This window comes from Heteronotia binoei, chromosome 6 (genome assembly GCF_032191835.1).
Source record: "Heteronotia binoei isolate CCM8104 ecotype False Entrance Well chromosome 6, APGP_CSIRO_Hbin_v1, whole genome shotgun sequence".
In the NCBI taxonomy this organism is placed as follows: Eukaryota; Metazoa; Chordata; class Lepidosauria; order Squamata; family Gekkonidae; genus Heteronotia; species Heteronotia binoei.
This window is the reverse complement of record NC_083228.1, coordinates 138,921,623-138,941,770: the sequence shown is the minus strand read 5'-3', so window position 1 is coordinate 138,941,770 and position 20,148 is coordinate 138,921,623. Positions and strand designations below refer to the sequence as shown.

The 20,148-nt window shown below is 51.0% G+C and overlaps 1 protein-coding gene across 1 annotated transcript in view; it reads right to left on the bottom strand.

The window, feature by feature from the left end:
• Positions 1–1,523: 1,523 nt before the first annotated feature.
• Positions 1,524–20,148, bottom strand: part of LOC132574373 (eukaryotic translation initiation factor 4E type 2) — a 35,931-nt gene continuing 17,306 nt past the window's right edge. The window contains exons 4-6 of the mRNA XM_060242735.1: positions 9,671–9,775; positions 2,610–2,762; positions 1,524–1,709 (exon numbers count right to left, since the gene is read on the bottom strand). Of these exons, the coding sequence (XP_060098718.1) occupies positions 1,524–1,709; positions 2,610–2,762; positions 9,671–9,775 (444 nt within the window). The remainder of the gene's footprint in view (positions 1,710–2,609; positions 2,763–9,670; positions 9,776–20,148) is intronic.

Genomic DNA, 20,148 nt, shown 5'->3' with positions numbered 1-20,148 from the left:
TACCTTCCCCTCCATAACAGACACCCTGTGAGGTGGGCGGGGCTGTAGAGGGCTCTCACAGCAGCTGCCCTTTCAAGGACAACCTCTGCCAGAGCTATGGCTGACCCAAGGCCATTCCAGCAGGTGCAAGAGGAGGAGTGGGGGAATCAAACCCCGTTCTCCCAGATAAGAGTCTGCGCGCTTCACCGCTACACCAAACTGGGAGAGGGATCATGACCGTTACGATCACACTCCAGACTGAGTAGCTTCTATGCCCACTTCACGTATAGCACTTAAAAGCTCCTGCTTTGTTTCAGCTCTGTTGACAGTACCTGACCAACTCCGGGGTGGCCAAACTACAGCTCAGGAGCCCTACGTGGCTCCTTCACACATATCGTGTGGCTCTCGAAGTTCCGCCACCCACCCCATTGGCTGGCTTGGAGAATGCCTCTAAAGTTAAAGTTGCTTGCTTTCTTTCCGCCTCTCCCCTTCTCCCTTTCCATCTGTTTTCCTTCCTTCCTTCCTCTTGCCGATGTTCATGTCTTGCAGCTCTCAAACATCTGACGTTTATTCTATGTGGCTCTTACGTCCAACAAGTTTGGCCACCCCTGACCTACACTATGGAGCCTCGGTGAGAAAAGCAGACTATAAATAACCAAGTAGGCTTCTCAACCCCCCCGCCCTGCCGGGGGACCCCTGGATTAGCAGCTTTTTCTCCCGATCTCCAAAAACGTGGGAGGGGGGGGGGAAACGGCTAAATTCACAGGATCTTCACGGCTGTCAGATGGCCATCTAGCCTCTGTTTAGAAACCTCCAAGGAAGGAGAGCCCACCACCTCCCGAGGAAGCCTGTTCCACTGAGAAACCGCTCTAACCGTCAGGAAGTTCTTCCTAATGTTGAGCCAGAAACTCATTTGATTTAATTTCAACCCATCGGTTCTGGTCCTACCTTCTGAGGCCACAGAAAACAATTCCACACCATTCTCTAGATGACAGCCCTTCAAGTACTTGAAGATGGTGATCATATCTCAGCTGCCTCGTCTCCAGGCTAAACATGCCCAGCTCCTACAACCTTTCCTCATAGGACTTGGTCTCCAGACCCCTCACTTCCTCTGGACCCATTCCAGCTTGTCAATATCCTTCTTAGCTCAACACAATACTCCAGCTGAGGTCTTACTAGAGCAGAGTAAAGCGATACCATCACTTTATGTGATCTGGACACTATACTTCTGTTGTTACAGCCCAAAATTGTATTTGCCTTTTTAGCAACCATACGAAGCTGCCTTCTAGTGAATCAGACCCTCAGTCCTTCAAAGTCAGTATTGTCTACTCAGACTGGCAGCGGCACTCCAGGGTCACCAGCTGAGGTTTCTCACGCCTACTTGCCTGGACCCTTTTTAGCTGGGGATGCCGGGGATTGAACCTGGGACCTTCTGCTTCCCAAGCAGTTGCTCTACCACTGAGCCACCGTCCCTCCCACTTGGGTGGTGAGCATCGCTTCTGTTCTGAGCCACGCCCTGTGCTGGTACGGCAAAATCAAACGTATCACGGCTCTGTCTCCCCTTCCCACCCCCGTGCCGCCTGCTGCACGTACTTGATGCTGTCGGTGTGCGTTTTGTACTCCATGATGGTGTTGGGGGGCAGGTTCAGCACGCGCCGTAACGTGTCCCGTATCCGGGCCGTGGTCGCCTGGTCGCTGGCGGTCTTGTTCCAGATGGAGATGATATCCTCCTGTGGGATGGCCAACGGAAGTCCGTAAGCGAAAAAGAAGACACTGGATTTATATCCCGCCCTCCACTCCGAATCTCAGAGTGGTTTACATTCTCCTTTACCTTCCTCCCCCCACGACAGACACCCTGTGAGGTGGGTGGGGCTGAGAGAGCTCTGACAGAAGCTGCCCTTTCAAGGACAACTCCTGCGAAAGCTAGGGCTGACCCAAGGCCATCCCAGCAGCCGCAAGAGGGAGGAGTGGGGAATCAAACCCAGTTCTCTAAGATAAGAGTCCGCACACTTAATCACTGCACTAAACTGGCTCTGCACATTAGGCTGCGCACCCCCTGACGTAGTCAATCCTCCTGGAGCTTACAGAAGGCCCTGTACTAAGAGCCCTGTAAGCTCTTGGAGGATTGGCTATATCAGGGGGGCGTGGCCTAATATGCAGAGGAGCTCCTGCTAGAAAAAGAGCCCTGTTTATATCCCACCCTCCACTCCAAATCTCAGAGTCTCAGAGCGGCTTACAATCTCCTTTATCTTCTCCCCCCCCACAACAGACACCCTGTGAGATGGGTGGGGCTGAGAGAGCTCTCCCAGAAGCTGCCCTTTCAAGGACAACTCCTGCGAAAGCTAGGGCTGACCCAAGGCCATTCCAGCAGCCGCAAGAGGGAGGAGTGGGGAATCAAACCCAGTCCTCTCAGATAAGAGCCCGTGCACTTCACCACTGCACCAAACTGGCTCTGCACATTAGGCCACGCCCCCCTCGATGTAGCCAATCCTCCCGGAGCTTACAGAAGGCCCTGTACGAATCCTCTTGGAGGACTGGCTACATCGGGGGGGGGGGGCGTGGCGTATACGTGGGAGGCTGCAGCACCCAAGCCCCACTGAGCTGGCCCCGGGATTCCTGGGAACGCTCACCTGGAAACGGACGGAGACGACCGCCCCGCAGATTTCTTCCCCCACCATGAACTGTTCCCCCAGCATGGCTAAGATGAGGTTCTCCCAGCAGCGAGAGGCTAAGCCCTTCCGGAGGCGGATGATCCACTTGCCGCCGTTCTTGTTGGCGTCGTCCTGCCAAGAAGGGAAATGGAAGAGCTGGAAACTCCGGTCCTCCGAAAGAGGACTGGCGGATTTATACCGCGTCCTTCCCTCCGAATCAGAGACTCAGGGCGGCTGGCGATCTCCTAGACCTTCTCCCCCCATGGCAGACACCCTGTGAGGTGGGTGGGGCTGAGAGAGCGCTGACAGAAGCTGCCCTATCAAGGACAACCTCCGCCAGAGCTGTGGCTGACCCAAGGCCATTCCAGCAGCTGCAAGTGGAGGAGTGGGGGATCAAACCCGGTTCTCCCAGAGAAGAGTCTGTGCACTTCGCCACGACACCAAACTGGCTCTCACTACACCAAATTGTGAAAAGAGGCACAGTTTGGGTTTGAACACACGAAGCTGCTCTTTGCCCAGTCGGAGCCTTAGGTCTATGTCAGGGTCAGGGTGGCCTGCAGTTCTCCAGGGCCTCGTTCAGAGGACTTTCCCATATCTTATTACTTGGGTTTTGGCCACTGAGTGACACAGAGTGTTGGATTGGATGGGCCACTGGTCTGATCCGATATGGCTTCTCTTACAGGGTTGCCCAGTTCAATTCAAGGAAAAGAAGACGACTGCAGATTTATACCTGTTGTAGATTTATTCCCCAGCCCTTCGAATCAGAGATTCAGGGCGGCTGGCAATCTCCTATATCTTCTCCACCCCACAAGAGACACCCTGTGAGCTGGGTGGGGCTGAGAGAGCTCTTGCAGCAGCTGCCCTTTCAAGGACAACCTCTGCCAGAGCTCTGGCTGACCCAGGGCCATTCCAGTAGCTGCAAGTGGAGGAGTGGGGAATCAAACCCGGTTCTCCCAGATAAGAGAGCTATGGCTGACCCAAGGCCATTCCAGCAGCTGCAAGTGGAGGAGTGGGGAATCAAACCCGGTTCTCCCAGATAAGAGAGCTATGGCTGACCCAAGGCCATTCCAGCAGCTGCAAGTGGAGGAGTGGGGAATCAAACCCTGTTCTCCTAGATAAGAGAGCTATTGCTGACCCAAGGCCATTCCAGCAGCTGCAAGTGGAGGAGTGGGGAATCAAACCCGGTTCTCCCAGATAAGAGAGCTCTGGCTGACCCAAGGCCATTCCAGCAGGTGCAAGTGCAGGAGTAGGGAATCAAACCCGGTTCTCCCAGAGAAGAGTCTGCGCGCTTCACTGCTATACCAAACTGGCTCTGGGGGGCTCTGTCTTCATCCTAAAAGCAGGGTTGCTTTTGTAGCAGTCTAAGTTTTACAAGAACAAAGTCTGACTCCAGCAGCGCCTTTAAGACCAACGAAGTTTTACTCAAGGTATAGGATTTTGCGGGGGTGGGGTCTGTGTGTTTACACAGAACTCCTTTGAATATTAGGCCACACACCCCAGATGTAGCCAATCCTCCGGGAGCTTACAGTAGGCCCTGGGCTAAGACTCCTGTAAGCTCTTGGAGGATTGGCTACATCAGGGGGGAGTGGCTTCATATGCAAAGGAGCTCCTGCTCGAATTCCACCCCTGGTCTAAGGTACACAGAACTCATTTGTAACATTCAAGCCAATCTGGGGAACGGGTGATGCTTTAAAGAACAGATACCTCTTGGAAGCATATTTCAGAGGATAGCTGTGTCCATCAGCAGGAGATTCAAGTCCCGCGGCACCTTTGAAGGCAGGGCAGGAAGGAAACGAGATGAAGAGAGCATTTTTTTTCTATAGCAGGAACTCCTTTGCATATTAGGCCACACCCCCCCTGATGTAGCCAATCCTCCAAGAGCTTACAGTAGGCCCTGTAAGAAGAGCCCTGTAAGCTTTTGGAGGATTGGCTACATGAGGGGCGTGTGGCCTAATATGCAAAGGAGTTCCTGCTACCAAAAAAAGCCCCGGTGTTTCTTATGTGACAGTCCGGCACTTCTTAAAAATATGCATGTATTTTGATTTTATTTATTTATTTACATTAGACTTTTATCCCGCCCTCTCCGCCAGCGGACTCAGGGCGGCTTACAACAGTCGTTTACACGATTTAAAACAATAAGTCCATAAAATCTATAAAACATTAATACAATTAAAATGTAAAAACTATTCCACGGTGCTGTGCCATTACTATGTCGGCGGTTCTGCTTTTCAGACGGCTGGTCACCGGGAACTCTAGCTGATGTCACGTGGCAGTTCTCTCTCAGTTTAAGCATCGAAGGCCTGTATTTAGGTACTGGTGAGCTAATTTTGGCTCTGTGATTTTCAGTCCATGTACTACTAGTCAGGGCTTTTTTTTGTAGCAGGAACTCCTTTGCATATTAGGCCACCCCCCCCCCCCCCGATGCAGCTAACCCTCCTGGAGCTTGCAGTAGGCCCTGTACTAAGAGCCCTGTCAGCTCTTGGGGGATTGGCTGCATCAGGGGTGTGTGGCCTAATACGTAAAGGAGCTCCTGCTAGAATTCCACCCCTGCCTTTGCATATTAGGCCACACCTCCCTGTTGTAGCCAATCCTCCTGGAGCTGACAGCAGGCCCTGTACTAATAGCCCTGTAAGCTCTTGGGAGATTGGCTGCATCAGGGGTGTGTGGCCTAATACATAAAGGAGCTCCTGCTAGAATTCCACCCCTGCCTTTGCATATTAGGCCACACCTCCCTGATGTAGTCAATCCTCCTGGAGCTTACAGCAGGCCCTGGACGAAGAGCCCTGTCAGCTCTTGGAGGATTGGCTGCATCAGGGGTGTGTGGCCTAATACGTAAAGGAGCTCCTGCTAGAATTCCACCCCTGCCTTTGCATATTAGGCCACACCTCCCTGTTGTAGCCAATCCTCCAGGAGCTGACAGCGGGCCCTGTACGAAGAGCCTTGTAAGCTCTCGGAGGATTGGCTCCATCAGGGGTGTGTGGTCTAATATGCAAAGGAGATCCTGCTCCGAAAAAACCCCTGGGCTTTTGGGTGCACGTGCACTTCTTCAGATACGCTGACACGGAAGTCACTAGTCCACATGTACAGGCAGGGAGTGAGCAGCAGATCAGCAATCAGCGCTTGACGGGGGGCAAACACCAAGCTGGCAGCGTCCCTGCACGCGAAAGTTTATACCTTGAATAAAACTTTGCCGGCAAAGGTGCCGCTGGACTCAACCTTTTGTTCTGAAAGTTGCAGCCCAGTAGCACCTTTAAGACCAACCAAGTTTTATTCAGAATGGAAGCTTTTCTGCACATGCACACTGCGTCAGACAATGAAATTATTACTATTATTTATATTTGATGAATCACCCTATCCCGGCTCGTGCCAGGCTCTGGGCGATGTACAACATTAAATCTATACATATTATCAGGGGTGGCCAATGGTAGCTCTCCGGATGTTTTTTTTGCCTCCAACTCCCATCAGCCCCAGCCATTGGCCATGCTGGCTGGGGCTGATGGGAGTTGGAGGCAAAAAAAACATCTGGAGAGCTACCATTGGCCAACCCGATATATATTGTCACGATCCTGGGCCTAGCGAGGCCTGCAGGCCCCAGGGAAGCCTGCCTAGGAGTACTGGGAAGAGCCTACATTTCCCAGGATCCCCTCTATCCCTCTGATTGGGTGGCAAGGGTTTTGGAGGGAACTGGCCCAGAGAGGGGTGGGGTCTGGGAGGAGGAGATAAAAGGGCCGAGATAAAAGAAGGGGGTGTTCTTTTCCTAGGAGGCAGAGCTGAGGAAGAGCTGCTGCCAGGGAGAGACCCTCGCCCTGTGAGGAAGGGTGAGTAGGCCCAGGTCTGACTGGCAGTTTAGGGACTGTATGGATAGACAAGTTAGGGCATTTAGTTATTTTTCCCTTCACCCCTTTTACTGTTTTATGCACCTTGTTTGTTAAATTGCATTGACCTTTTAAATAAACCTTTTTTCCCCTTGTTGTTCACTCTGCCCGGTCCTCACGCCCATTATTTGGCCTAAGCTAAGGGAGGCCTGAATAAGGTTGCCAAGTCCAACTCAAGAAATATCTGGGGACTTTGGGGGTGGAGCCAGGAGACTTTGGGGGTGGAGCCAGGAGCAAGGGCGTGACAAGCACAGTTGAACTCCGAAGGGAGTTCTGGCCCTCACATTGAAAGGGACCGCGCGCCTTTTCAATGCCTTCCTTCCATAGGAAATAATGGGGGATAGGGGCATCTTCTTTGGGGGCTCATATTATTGGACCCCCTGGTCTAATCTTTTTGAAACTTGGGGAGTGTTTTGAGGAGAGGCACGGGATGCTAAGCTGAACGTTTGGTGCCTTTACCTCAAAAAACAGACCCTCTGCAGTCCCAGATACCCACAGATCAATTCTCCATTATACCCTATGGGAATCGATCTCCACAGGGTATAATGGAGTGCCAAGCAGACATTCCCTCCCCCCCCCCGCTTTCTGATGACTCCGAAGCGGGGGGGGGGAGGGCCTCCAAACCGGGGGATCCCCAGCTCCCACCTGGGGATTGGCAACCCTAGGCCTGAAGGGCTTGGGAGGGGATTCCGGGCCTTCTCGAGGGAGACCCTTCACCCAGAGTGCTGGCAGCAACTGGTAAGACCCCCCTGAGTCATTACATAAAATCAGTTACATTAAAAAATTACAAACCCTGTTGGTGTTTTTAAAGTGCTCTTATTCAGGCAGAATCTTATTCACAGCAGAATCGCACTGCTACAGGACCAACCCTAAATCAGACTTTTCCCTGCAGCCGCTGTGGCCGGACCTGCCTGTCCCACATTGGTCTTGTCAGCCACCAGCGAGCCTGCAGCAAACATGGACTATTGCACCCTTCTTAAATCTTCGTTCGCGAAGCCAAGCCGAGAGATTCAGGCATTACATCCCATCAGGGGTGGGGGGATCCCCCCAAGAGGGGGTGGGGAGGAAAAGGTGCCAGAACGGCAACTGTCGCTTTCCTTATGCAAAGGCTTATGAACATACGAAGCTGCCTTCTACTGAATCAGACCCTCAAAGGTCCATCAAAGTCAGTCTTGTGTACTCAGACTGGCAGTGGCTCTCCAGGGTCTCCAGCTGAAGTTTTTCACAACTATTTGCCTGGACCCTTTTTTAGTGGAGATGCCGGGGATTGAACGTGGGACCTTCTGCTTACCGAGCAGATGCTCTACCACTTAGCCACAGTCCCTCCCCATCTTGGCGGAACATCTCTGCCTTGCAGGCCCCGCGAAACTGTGAAAGATCCCGCAGGGCCCCGATGTCTTCCGGCAGAACGTTCCACCAAGTCGGGGCCAGCACTGAAAAAGCCCTGGGCCTTGCTGAGGACAGCCGAACCTCTTTCGGGCCAAGGATCACCAGCAGATTTCGACCGGTGGAGGACAACGGCCTTCCAGCGACATAGCGGAGGAGGCAGTCCCGTAGATACGTCGGTCCCAGACCACTCAAGGGTACAGTGGAGTTACGTATAGCTGGCGGGGATGCAAAATTCTCTGCCGAAATTCCGACTTGGTACCGTTTTGCATGCTTAACCACAGCCCACCAGCTATACGGAACTGCTCCCCGTACCCCGTTTCGTTGTCCGACGAAGTGGGCGTGCGCGCGCAAGCTTCCGTTCTGAATAAAATGCTCGCCTTGAAGGTGCTACCGAGCTCCAGCTTTGCTCCGCTGCTTCAGACTAACCCGGTCGCCCACTCGGATCTTTGTCCTGACATTTTACAGCAAAGAGATCCCCTTCTTTCAGTTAACAGCGCTGAAGGATCTGCTACTTTGGAGGGCTCTCTAAAGGTTACGGGATCCTAATAATAATAATAATAATAATAATAATAAACTTTTATTTATATCCCGCCCTTCCCGCCGGAGCAGGCTCAGGGCGGCTAACGTGACATGGTATACCATGATTTATAAAACAATTTTAAAATACAATTAATACATACAGTTAAAACAGTTACATTAAATTACAGCTAAAATTAAGTTAAGGTGCTATATTCAGTTGACGTATTGCGATGGCGAGGTATCGCTTTCAGGGTTCCTCATATGCTTGCAGAAAGAGAGTGGTTTTGCAAGCCCTGCGGAATTGATTAAAGTCCCGCAGGGCTCGCACTTCCTCCGGCAATTGGTTCCACCAGTGGGGGGCCATTACAGAAAAGGCCTGCTCTCTTGTTACTCTTAGTTCAGCCTCTTTTGGTCCAGGGATCCTTAGAAGGCTCTGAGAACTAGATCTTAGTGCTCTCTGGGGAACGTGTGGGGAGAGGCGGTCCCTAAGGTAGGCAGGGCCTCGGCCATATAGGGCTTTAAAGGTGATAACCAGCACCTTATAGCGAACTCGGAATATAATTGGAAGCCAGTGCAGTTCCTTCAGCCCAGGCCGCACACGTTCCCACCGAGGTAGTCCCAGTAGCAGCCTGGCCGCAGCATTCTGCACTAGCTGCAACTTCCGAGTTCGGCACAAGGGCAGCCCCATGTAGAGGGCATTACAGTAGTCTAGTCTCGAGGTGACCGAGACTACAGACTACAGTAGAAAATGGCCTAGCCAAAGCTGCAGCACAAACCACTTTTAGTCGTTCTTCGTATTACGAGAGCCAGGGTGTTATAGTGGGGAGAGCGTCAGGCGATAACCTAGGAGACCCAGGTTCGAATTCACCCTCCATTATGCCCCGCCCTTCACTCTGAATCTGAGTCTCAGGGCAGCTTACTGTTTCCTTTACTTTCCTTCCCCACAACAGACACCCTGTGCGGTGGGTGGGGCTGAGAGAGCTCTTACAGGAGCTGCCCTTTCAAGGGCAACTCCTACGAAAGCTATGGCTGACCCGAGGCCGCTCCAGCAGCTGCAAGTGGAGGAGTGGGGAATCAAACCCGGTTCTCTCAGATAAGAGTCCGGCACACTTGACCGCTACACCAAATTGGACCTCGGTAACAAAGACGCAGCAATTTAAACCCAGCTTCCAATCCCAATGCTATTCCGCCCTGGAAAATTGACCCGTGGGCTAGAAACCCAGACAAGCCACCCTCTCCGAGCGGATACCAACTCACCTCCCACATGGGTTTGATCCCTTCTTTGAAAAGATGGAAGTCGCTGTGACCCGTCAGGTCCCCAGGGCGGACCATGTGACTGTAAAACCTCCAGAACTGCTCCACCTGGAAGAGCAACCACAGCGTCAGGCGGATCTTATCTTTGGAACTCTCTGTCTGGGGCACTGATGCTCTGTCTTCTTGGTGCTTGGGAGGGGCAACAGTGGGAGGGCTTCTAGCTCCACTGGTGGACCTCCTGATGGCTCCTGGTTTTTTTGGCCATTGTGTGACACAAAGTGTTGGACTGGATGGGCCATTGGCCTGATCCAACATGGCTCCTCTTATGTTCTCATGTCTTGGGCAGTGATGCTCTGTATTCTTGGTGCTTGGCAGGGGGCAACAGTGGGAGGGCTTCTAGTGTCCTGGCCCTACTGGTGGACTGCCTGATACCACCTGGGGTTTTTTGGCCACTGTGTGACACGGAGTGTTGGACAGGATGGGCCTTTGGCCTGATCCAATGTGGGTCCTCTGATGTTCTTATGTCTGGGGCAGTGATGCTCTGTATTCTTGGTGCTTGGGAGGGGGAACAGTGGGAGGGCTTCTAGTGTCCTGGCCCTACTGGTGGACCACCTGATACCACCTGGGGTTTTTTGGCCACTGTGTGACACGGAGTGTTGGACAGGATGGGCCTTTGGCCTGATCCAACATGGGTCCTCTGATGTTCTTATGTCTGGGGCAGTGATGCTTTGTATTCTTGGTGCTTGGGAGGGGGAACAGTGGGAGGTCTTCTAGTGTCCTGGTTCCACTGGTGGACCTCCTGATGGCACCTGGGGTTTTTTGGCCACTGTGTGACACGGAGTGTTGGACTGGATGAGCCATTGGCCTGATCCAATGTGGGTCCTCTGATGTTCTTATGTCTGGGGCAGTGATGCTCTGTATTCTTGGTGTTTGGGAGGGGGAACAGTGGGAGGGCTTCTAGTGTCCTGGCCCCACTGGTGGACCTCCTAACCACTGCACCTCCTAATGGCACCTGGGTTTTTTGGCCACTGTGTGACACAGAGTGTTGGACTGGGTGGGCCATTGGCCTGATCCAACGTGGCTTCTCTTATGTTCTTATGTAAGCGTATCTTGGGGTTCGCCCCCTTGGCAAAAAGAGCCAAGAGCAGGAAACTGCATTAAGCAAGAGGATTTTAAAAAGAAATCATAATCTGGACTGAAAGCCAGCCTCCCTTTCAGCACAGCCAGCAGGACGCAGAAGCGACACAAAAACGTCCAGCCTCGGTTTACCGTCGCCGGCCGCAGGATTAGCGTCTGTATCACAAACACAATCCCGCTAGCTGACGGCTCCACGCTGTGACAGAAATTAATTTTTGCCTCCAGCCTAAGAGATTGCGTAAGGAAAGATTACCACCGAAACTACATCACCGTCGCGGCAAGACAGCGTCGTATTAGCTGCGGATAAAATCACCCACTTGTCGTTTAAGGAATAAATTGTTATCTTTCAAAACGCTGCCGCCTCGCGCCCCTCTCTCTAATCAGCGCCGCTTTCTGAAAAGATTCGGATTCTGAACTTGCATGGCCACTCTGGAGAACCAAAGACCTCCACGGACTTGAAGAAAAGGTTCTCTGGCTCCGTCAAATGCTTGCTTGACCCAGGACTTGGGACACTTCCAAATGTAATCCAATTTCTTTGATTTTCTACAGCAGGAGGAAGACTCTGGAGCAGGTGAGAAGACTTGAAAGATGCCTCCCTCCATACAGTGATGTTAACTAATGCTGTGTGCTAAGAATGTAAGAACGTAAGAAGAGCCCTACTGGGACAGACCAGTGGTCCATCTAGTCCAGCATCCTGTCTTACATACTGGCCAACCAGTTCCTCTGAAGGGCCAACAACGGGGCAGAGAGGCTGAGGCCTTCATAAGAACATCAGAAGAACCTTGCTGGATTAGACCAATGGTCCATCCAGTCCAGTGTCCCATCTCACACAGTGGCCAACCTGTCCCTCTGAAGGGCCAGCAACAGGGCATAGAAGCTGAGGCCTTCATGAGAACATCAGAAGAGCCCTGCTGGATCAGACCAGTGGTCCATCCAGTCCATCATCCTGTCTCACACAGTGGCCAACAACAGGGCAGAGAGGCTGAGGCCTTCATAAGAACATCAAAAGAGCCCTGCTGGATCAGACCAGTGAGGGTCCAGCTAGTCCAGCATCCTGTCTCGTGCACTGGCCAACCAGTTCCTCTGGAGGGACAATAGCAGGGCAGAGGCCTTCATAAGAACATGAGAAAAGCCTTGCTGGATCAGACTAGTGGTCCATCCAGTCGAGTATCTCGTGGTCTGTGGCCTGTTAGCAACCGGGCTATGAGTTGTAGAATTATTTCATTATATATTACAATGGAGAAAGAAGAAGAAGAATTAGAAAACATTGGATTTATATCCCACCCTCCACTCCGAAGAGTCTCAGAGCGGCTCTCAATCTCCTTTATCTTCCTCTTCCACAACAGACACTCTGTGAGGTAGATGAAGATATTGGATTTATATCCCGCCCTCCACTCCGAAGAGTCTCAGAGAGGCTCACAATCTCCTTTACCTTCCCCCCACCCACAACAGACACCCTGTGAGGGAGATGAAGATATTGGATTTATATCCTGCCCTCCACTCTGAAGAGTCTCAGAGCGGCTCACAATCTCCTTTCCCTTCCTCCCCCACAACAGACACCCTGTGAGGTAGATGAAGATATTGGATTTATATCCTGCCCTCCACTCCGAAGAGTCTCAGAGCGGCTCACAATCTCCTTTCCCTTCCTCCCCCACAACAGACACCCTGTGAGGTAGATGAAGATATTGGATTTATATCCTGCCCTCCACTCCGAAGAGTCTCAGAGCAGCTCACAATCTCCTTTACCTTCCTCCCCCACAACAGACACCCTGTGAGGGAGATGAAGATATTGGATTTATATCCCACCCTCCACTCCGAAGAGTCTCAGAGCGGCTCTCAATCTCCTTTATCTTCCTCTTCCACAACAGACACTCTGTGAGGTGGGAGGGGCTGAGAGGGCTCTCAAAGCAGCTGCCCTTTCAAGGACAACCTCTGCCAGAGCTATGGCTGACCCAAGGCCATTCCAGCAGGTGCAAGTGGAGGAGTGGGGAATCAAACCCGGCTCTCCCAGTATAAGAGTCCACACACTTAACCACTGCACCAAATGAATTGAAATAAAATGCACAATAGTGTCATCCCGAAATGATCGCACTCCCCGCCCCGGTCCGTGGAAAAATTGTCTTCCACAAAAAGATTGGGGACTGCTGAACTAGTCCATCATCCTGGAAGAGGAAGAAGAGGAGGAAGAAGAAGAAGAGAAAGAAGAAGAGAAAGAAGAAGATGAAGAAGAAGAGGAAGAAAAAGAAGAGGACAAAGAAGAGGAAAAAGAGGAAGAAAAAGGAGGAAGAAGAGGAATCAGCAGCTGCAAGTGGAGGAGTGGGGAATCAAACCCGGTTCTCCCAGATAAGAGTTCATGCACTTAACCCACTACAGCAAACGGGCTCCCTATGCTTTCCCTTAAAATATCCCTTATAAGTATCCCATAATTTCAAAAGGAATATTGCATATGGAATTGCTTGCTTCATTTTTCAAACCCCTTCTCCCTTTTGATGGAAAAACTGAGGGGGAAAAGCCATCTGGAAGAAAGAAACCCCTCCCCGGGACTTCACTTCTGTTGTGGGGAAGCAGTCACACATCAGGAGACGAGGCAACCCAGCAACACAGGTGCTATCTGAGGCAAACCTGGGGGATATTAGCCCTCTCTTAGATGCCACAGGCCTCTTGTTAGTCTTAAATGGGATGGTGGCTCAGTGGTAGAGCATCTTGCTTGGTAAGCAGAAGGTCCCAGGTTCAATCCCCGGCATCTCCAACTAAAAAGGGTCCAGGCAAATAGGTGTGAAAAACCTCAGCTTGAGACCCTGGAGAGCCGCTGCCAGCCGGAGTAGACAAGACTGACTTTGATGGACCTTTGAGGGTCTGATTCAGTAGAAGACAGCTTCGTGGGTGTTTGGGAGGGGGCCATGGCTCAGTGGAAGAGCCTCTGCCTGGCATGCAGAAGGTCCCAGGTTCAATCTCTGGCATCTCCAGTCAAGAAGAAGACAACGACGAGAAACTTATTAAAAAAACCTATAACTTTTTAATTAGAGATGAGAATGCAGGACGAAATTATTAAGGGAAGTATGATAAAATGGATGCAAAATATTGGGCATACCATAGAATTATCAGAATGGGAGAAGCTATGGAGTGAAGCTATAACATTTACAAGATCATCCACCTTTAAGGAAAACCTTTATAAAATGGTGTGCAGGTGGCACATTACCCCAGAGAAAATTGTCTAAGATGTATTCAAATATTTCCAATAAATGCTGGAAGTGTAAGAGGGTAAATGGTGCTTTTTGCCACATTTGGTGGCAATGCGATAAGGCTAGGAAATATTGGGGTCGAATTAATAGTTGGCTCCAAAAAATATTGAAAATAAATATTCAGCACCTCCCTGAGTTGTACTTGTTGAATATATGTCCGAGCCCTTTTCCCAAATTAACAAAAAAGATTCTTACTGCATGCTGTAACAGCAGCAAGAGTAACATGCTAGGTACTGGAAAACACAGCAGACTGCAAGAAGAGAGGAATTTCTCCAAAAATTGTTGGAAACAGCTGAAATGACAGTTCAGTTGAAAGATGGGCATATTTAAGGATGTAAAGAAACTCGGAAGCCGTTATATGACTGGCTGAAATTGGTAGGCTAATTTATGAAACAGGCAATTGGTAAAGTAGAGCAGATAAATAGGAAGAGATGGAATTAAAATAAAGTTGGCCTATAAAATGTAAGACTTTAAAAATAGATAAGGATGGAACGTGATGTATGTAAACTACCGTATTTTTCGGACCATAAGACACACTCCCCCCCAAAAAAGTGGGGGGGGAAGTGTGTGCGTCTTATGGAGCGAAGGTACGTACCTTCCTTGGGGGGGGGGGCGATCCACTGCCTCTGCCTCCGATCCGGCGCTTCCCCCGCGCCTCCCTGCGTGGCTCCATCTTCTTCCAGCAAGCGCTGGGATCGCTCCATGTGGCCCCAGCGCTTCGCGAGCGCCGGCTACGGAGGGGGCAGCGTGCTTCCTCCTTGCCTGTGTGCCTGGCTTCAGCTGTGATGCTTAAAGCAAGCGCTGGGATCGCTCCCTCCGCCCTCCGATCCCAGCGCTTGCTTTAAGCATCACAGCTGAAGCCAGGCACACAGGCAAGGAGGAAGCACGCTGCCCCCTCCACAGCCGGCGCTCGCGAAGCGCTGGGGCCACGTGGAGCGATCCCAGCGCTTGCTGGAAGAAGATGGAGCCACGCTGGGAGGCGCGGGGGAAGCGCCGGATCGGAGGCAGAGGCAGCGGATTGCCCCCCAGGAGGAAGGTGCGTCTAATGGACCGAAAAATACGGTAGATTGATCTTTATGCTCCAGTATATTGTATGTGTTGTTTGTTGTTGTTGTGTTTTTTTATGTACATTATCTTTTTTCTGTCGATTCGTATCTTATTAATAAAAGTTATAATGTTAAAAAAAGAAGATGATACTGCATTTATATCCCGCCCTATATGCTGAATCTCAGTCTCAGAGCGGTCACAATCTCCTTTACCTTCCCCCCGCACAAACACGACAGACACCCTGTGACGTGGGTGGGGCTGAGAGAGCTCTGACAGAAGCTGCCCTTTCAAGGACAGCTCTGCCAGAGCTACGGCTGACCCAAGGCCGTTCCAGCAGCTGAAAGCAGAGGAGTGGGGAATCAAACCCAGTTCTCCCAGGTAAGAGTCCGCAAAATTAACCGTGACACCAAAACGGATCTCCTAAAAGGAGCAGGAAACGAGCGATGGGGAGAGATCTGTGAGAGATCCTGGGGAGAGATCTGTGAGAGATCCTCGACGGCCGCTGCCAGTCTGGGAAGGCAGCACAGATAACGGCGATTTAGCGTAAGGCAGCTTCGTTTGCAATCGATGCTAGCCGAGGGTTTCAGGGAAAGAGAGAAATTCCCCGCTCTCTGTTCTGTATCTCAGACTAGCAGTCTGCTGCTGCAGCCGCCGTAAAAAGAACTACTCCGCTAGTTTGTCTCTGTTAAAATCCATATTGGGAGTCTTTTACAATGCAATATATCAAACCTCCCATCGCTTGCAAAAAAGGAGGGGGTTCACTCAGGGAGCTTTTAAGTACTTAGCTGGATAGCTTGATGTAGTTACCCAAACTGCCCCCCCCCATGCCTGCAATTTAAAAGAGGCAGCCTGCCGTTTGGGAGGCCGCTGCTGCCCCCCAGTGGCCAAAACCAATGGTGGCTTTCCAGCAAACATTTTTTCCCCGCGACTGATCGGATCAGAAATTACAAAGGCCCTGTTTAAACTCTGCTGCAATCGCACCCAAAAGGTAGAGGGGATATCGAGGTTTTAATGGCAAAAAGGGATGCGTTGATGTCATATGTAGGATGGGGTGGAATTGTTTTCTGTGGCCCCGGAAGGTAGGACCAGAACCAACGGGTTGAAATGAAATCAGAAGAGTTTCCGGCTCAACATTAGGAAGAACTTCCCGACCGTTAGAGCGGTTTCTCAGTGGAACAGGCTTCCTTGGGAGGTGGTGGGCTCTCCTTCCTTGGAGGTTTTTCAACAGAGGCTAGATGGCCATCTGACAGCAATGAGGATCCTGTGAATTTAGGGGGAAATGTTTGTGAGTTTCCTGCACTGTGCAGGGGGTTGAACTAGATGACCCTGGAGGTCCCTTCCAACTCTAGGATTCTATGATGGTAGGGTGGAACAGAAGATGGCAGCCAGTGTAGGTGCAGTGGTTAAGACTGTAATCCGGGAAAACTGGGTTTGATTCCCCTTTCTTCCTCCAAGTGCAGCTGCTGGGTGACCTTGCGTCAGTCACAGTGCTCTGAGAGCTGTTCTCTCAAGAGTGCTTCTCAGCCCCACCTACCTCACAGGGTGTCTGCGGAGGGGAGGGGAAGAGGCTTGTAAGCCACTTGTGCAGGTGAAAGCAGGTATAGGAACCGACTCTTCTTCTAATCTTCTAATTTAAAGCCCTATATGGCCTAGGACCTGCCTACCTTAGGGACCGTCTCTCCCCACACGTTCCCCAGAGAGTACTACGATCGGGTTCACAAAACCTGTTAGTAATCCCCGGGCCAAAGGAGGCCCGCCTGAAATCCACCAGGGATCGGGCCTTCTCGGTAACGGCGCCTTACTGGTGGAACCAGCTGCCGGAAGAGGTGAGGGCCCTGCGGGACCTAGGGCAGTTCCGCAGGGTCTGTAAGACAGCCCTCTTCCGGCAGGCCTACAACAACTAACTAATACTGAGAAATTTTTTGGATGGAACTAGAATGCATTTAATAGACCACTGGTTTTTATGTTTTTATGTCTTATTAATTTATTGTTTTAATCCTTATTATGTAAATATTTTTAAGCTAAATTTATGTAAGTTTACTATGTTGTAAGCCGCCCTGAGCCACTTCGGTGGGAAGGGCGGGATATAAGTCAAATATAAATAAATTAAAAAAAAATCCCTTCCCTCAAAAAGCTAAAGGTAGTCCCCTGTGCAAGCACCAGCCGTTTCCGACTCTGGGGTGACGTCGCATCACGACGTTTTCAATGCCGATTTTTTTACAGGGTGGCTTCCCCAGTCGTCTACACTTCCCCCCCCCACCCCCAGCAAGCTGGGGACTCATTTTACCGACTTCGGAAGGATGGAAGGCTGAGTCAACCCTGAGCCGCCTACTTGGACCCAGCTTCTTCCACCGGGATCGAACTCAGGGCGTGAGCAGAGAGCTTGGACTGCAGTACTGCAGCTTTACCACTCTGCGCCGCGGGGCTCCTAAACTCTGCTGCAATCACATCCAAACAGTGAGACAGGCACAAAGGGATATGTCGACGGCGGGGGGAACAGAGAATGGCAGTCCGCGTAGGTGTAGCAGTTAAGAGCAGTGGACTCCAATCTGGAAAACCGGGTCTGATTCCCCTGTTCCGCCTCCACGTGCAGCCGCTGGGTGACCTTGGGTCAGTCACAGTGCTCTCAGAGCGGTTCTCTCAAGAGCGCTTCTCGGCGCCACCTACCTCACAGGGCGTCCGCTGAGGGGAAGGGAAGAGGCTTGCGAGTCGCTTTCGAACTACCTTGCGCAGATGAAAGCAGGTATAGGAACCGGCTCTTCTTCTATCTAAACCCTTCCCTCACCTCTGGCTCAATTCCTAGCAAGCTGCCCGTCCGGGTGCTTTGCTCCGCAGCTCAGCTCTGCTCCGAGAGCAGAAGAACGCTGGCCTGGGTGAAGAAAAGGTAGCGGTGCCAGCAGGCCCGTAGCCATGGAGGGGGAGGGGGGGAAGCCTTCCCACCCAACCCCCCTCCAACCTTAATGGCCCCTCCTTTCCCTGCCGCTTTGGCGGCCCCCGCTCTCTCTGCTGCCACTTCTCCGGCACCCCCGATCTCCCTGCTGCTCTGTTCCACTGAGAAACCGCTCTAACGGTCAGGAAGTTCTTCCTAATGTTGAGCTGGAAACTCTTTTGATTTAATTTCAACCCATTGGTTCTGGTCCTACCTTCCGGGGCCACAAAACAATTCCACACCATCCTCTATATGACAGCCCTTCAAGTACTTGAAGATGGTGATCATATCACCTCTCAGCCGCCTCCTCTCAAGGCTAAACATGCCCAGCTCCTTCAACCCTTCCTCATAGAACTTGGTCTCCAGACCCCTCACCATCTTCGTCGCCCTCCTCCGGACCCCTTCCAGCTTGTCTATATCCTTCTTAAAATGTGGTGCCCAAAACTGAACACAAGACTCCAGGTGAGGTCTTATCAGAGCAGAGTAAAGCAATTCCATCGTATCACATGGTCTGGACACTAGACTTCTGTTGATACAGCCCAAAATCGCATTTGCCTTTTTAGCCACCACATCACACTGTTGACTCATGTTCAGTGAATGATCCACTAAGACCCCTAGATCCTTTTCGCACAGACTACGGCTAAGACAAGCCTCCCCCATCCTATAACCATGCATGGGATTTTTCCTACCTCACTGTTACTCAGGGCTTTTTTTTTAATCACAGGAACTCCTATGCATATTAGGCCACACCCCCTGATGTAGCCACACCCCTAGTTTACAATAGGCTCTGCACTAAGAACCCTTTAGACTCCAGGACGATTGGCTAATAAGCAAAGGAGTTCCTGCTACAAACAAAAGCCGTGATTACATCGGTCTACCTATGAGGTCTGAAGCTTCTGGCTGTAGGGGTTGCCAATCCCCAGGTGCGGCAGGAACAAAGCCCAAAGGCATCCACGAACAACCCCGTTTACTATGGAAAACTTTATATAAATAAATACTTGTTCAAGAGACAATAGTTGTAATACAGAATTACAAAGCCATAAACAAAGGCCAGAATATAATCCCTCGAAGACAAAGTCTTATCTTTCAAACAAAGATTCCTTTCTTGTTGATAGAAGTCCAGGGAAAGCTTTGCAAAACCGTGAAGTACAATTCCAAGAAGATAATAATCTGGACCAAGCCCAGAAAAAGTCCAGAAAAGGGCAACTAGAATGATGAAAGGTTTGGAACACCTTCCCTATAAAGAAAGGTTAAAACGCTTGGGGCTCTTTAGCTTGGAGAAACGTCGACTGCGGGGTGACATGAGAGAGGTTTACAGGACTATGCATGGGATGGAGAAAGTAGAGAGAGAAGTCCTTTTCTCCCTTTCTCACAATACAAGAACTCGTGGGCATTCAGTGAAATTGCTGAGCAGTCGGGTTAGAACGGATAAAAGGAAGAACTTCTTCACCCAAAGGGTGATTAACATGTGGAATTCACTGCCACAGGAGGTGGCGGCAGCTACAAGCATAGCCAGCTTCAAGAGGGGATTGGATAAAAATATGGAGCAGAGGTCCATCAGTGGCTGTTAGCCACTGTGTGTGTGTGTATAAATATATATATATATTGGCCACTGTGTGACAGAGAGTGTTGCACTGGAGGGGCCATTGGCCTGATCCAACAGGGTTTATGTTCTTATGTGACACAGAGTGTTGGACTGGAGGGGCCATTGGCCTGATCCAACATGGCTTCTCTTCTGTTCTTATGTGACACAGAGTGTTGGACTGGATGGGCCACTGACCTGATCCAACAGGGTTTCTCTTATGTTCTTCGGTGACACAGAGTGTTGGATTGGAGGGGCCATTGGCCTGATCCAACATGGCTTCTCTTATGTTCTTACGTGACACAGAGTGTTGGACTGGATGGGCCACTGGCCTGATCCAACATGGCTTCTCTTATGTTCTTACGTGACACAGAGTGTTGGACTGGAGGGGCCATTGACCTGATCCAACAGGGCTTCTCTTATGTTCTTCTGCGACACAGAGTGTTGGACTGGAGGGGCCACTGGCCTGATCCAACATGGCTTCTCTTATGTGACACAGAGTGTTGGACTGGAGGGGCCATTGGCCTGATCCAACAGGGCTTCT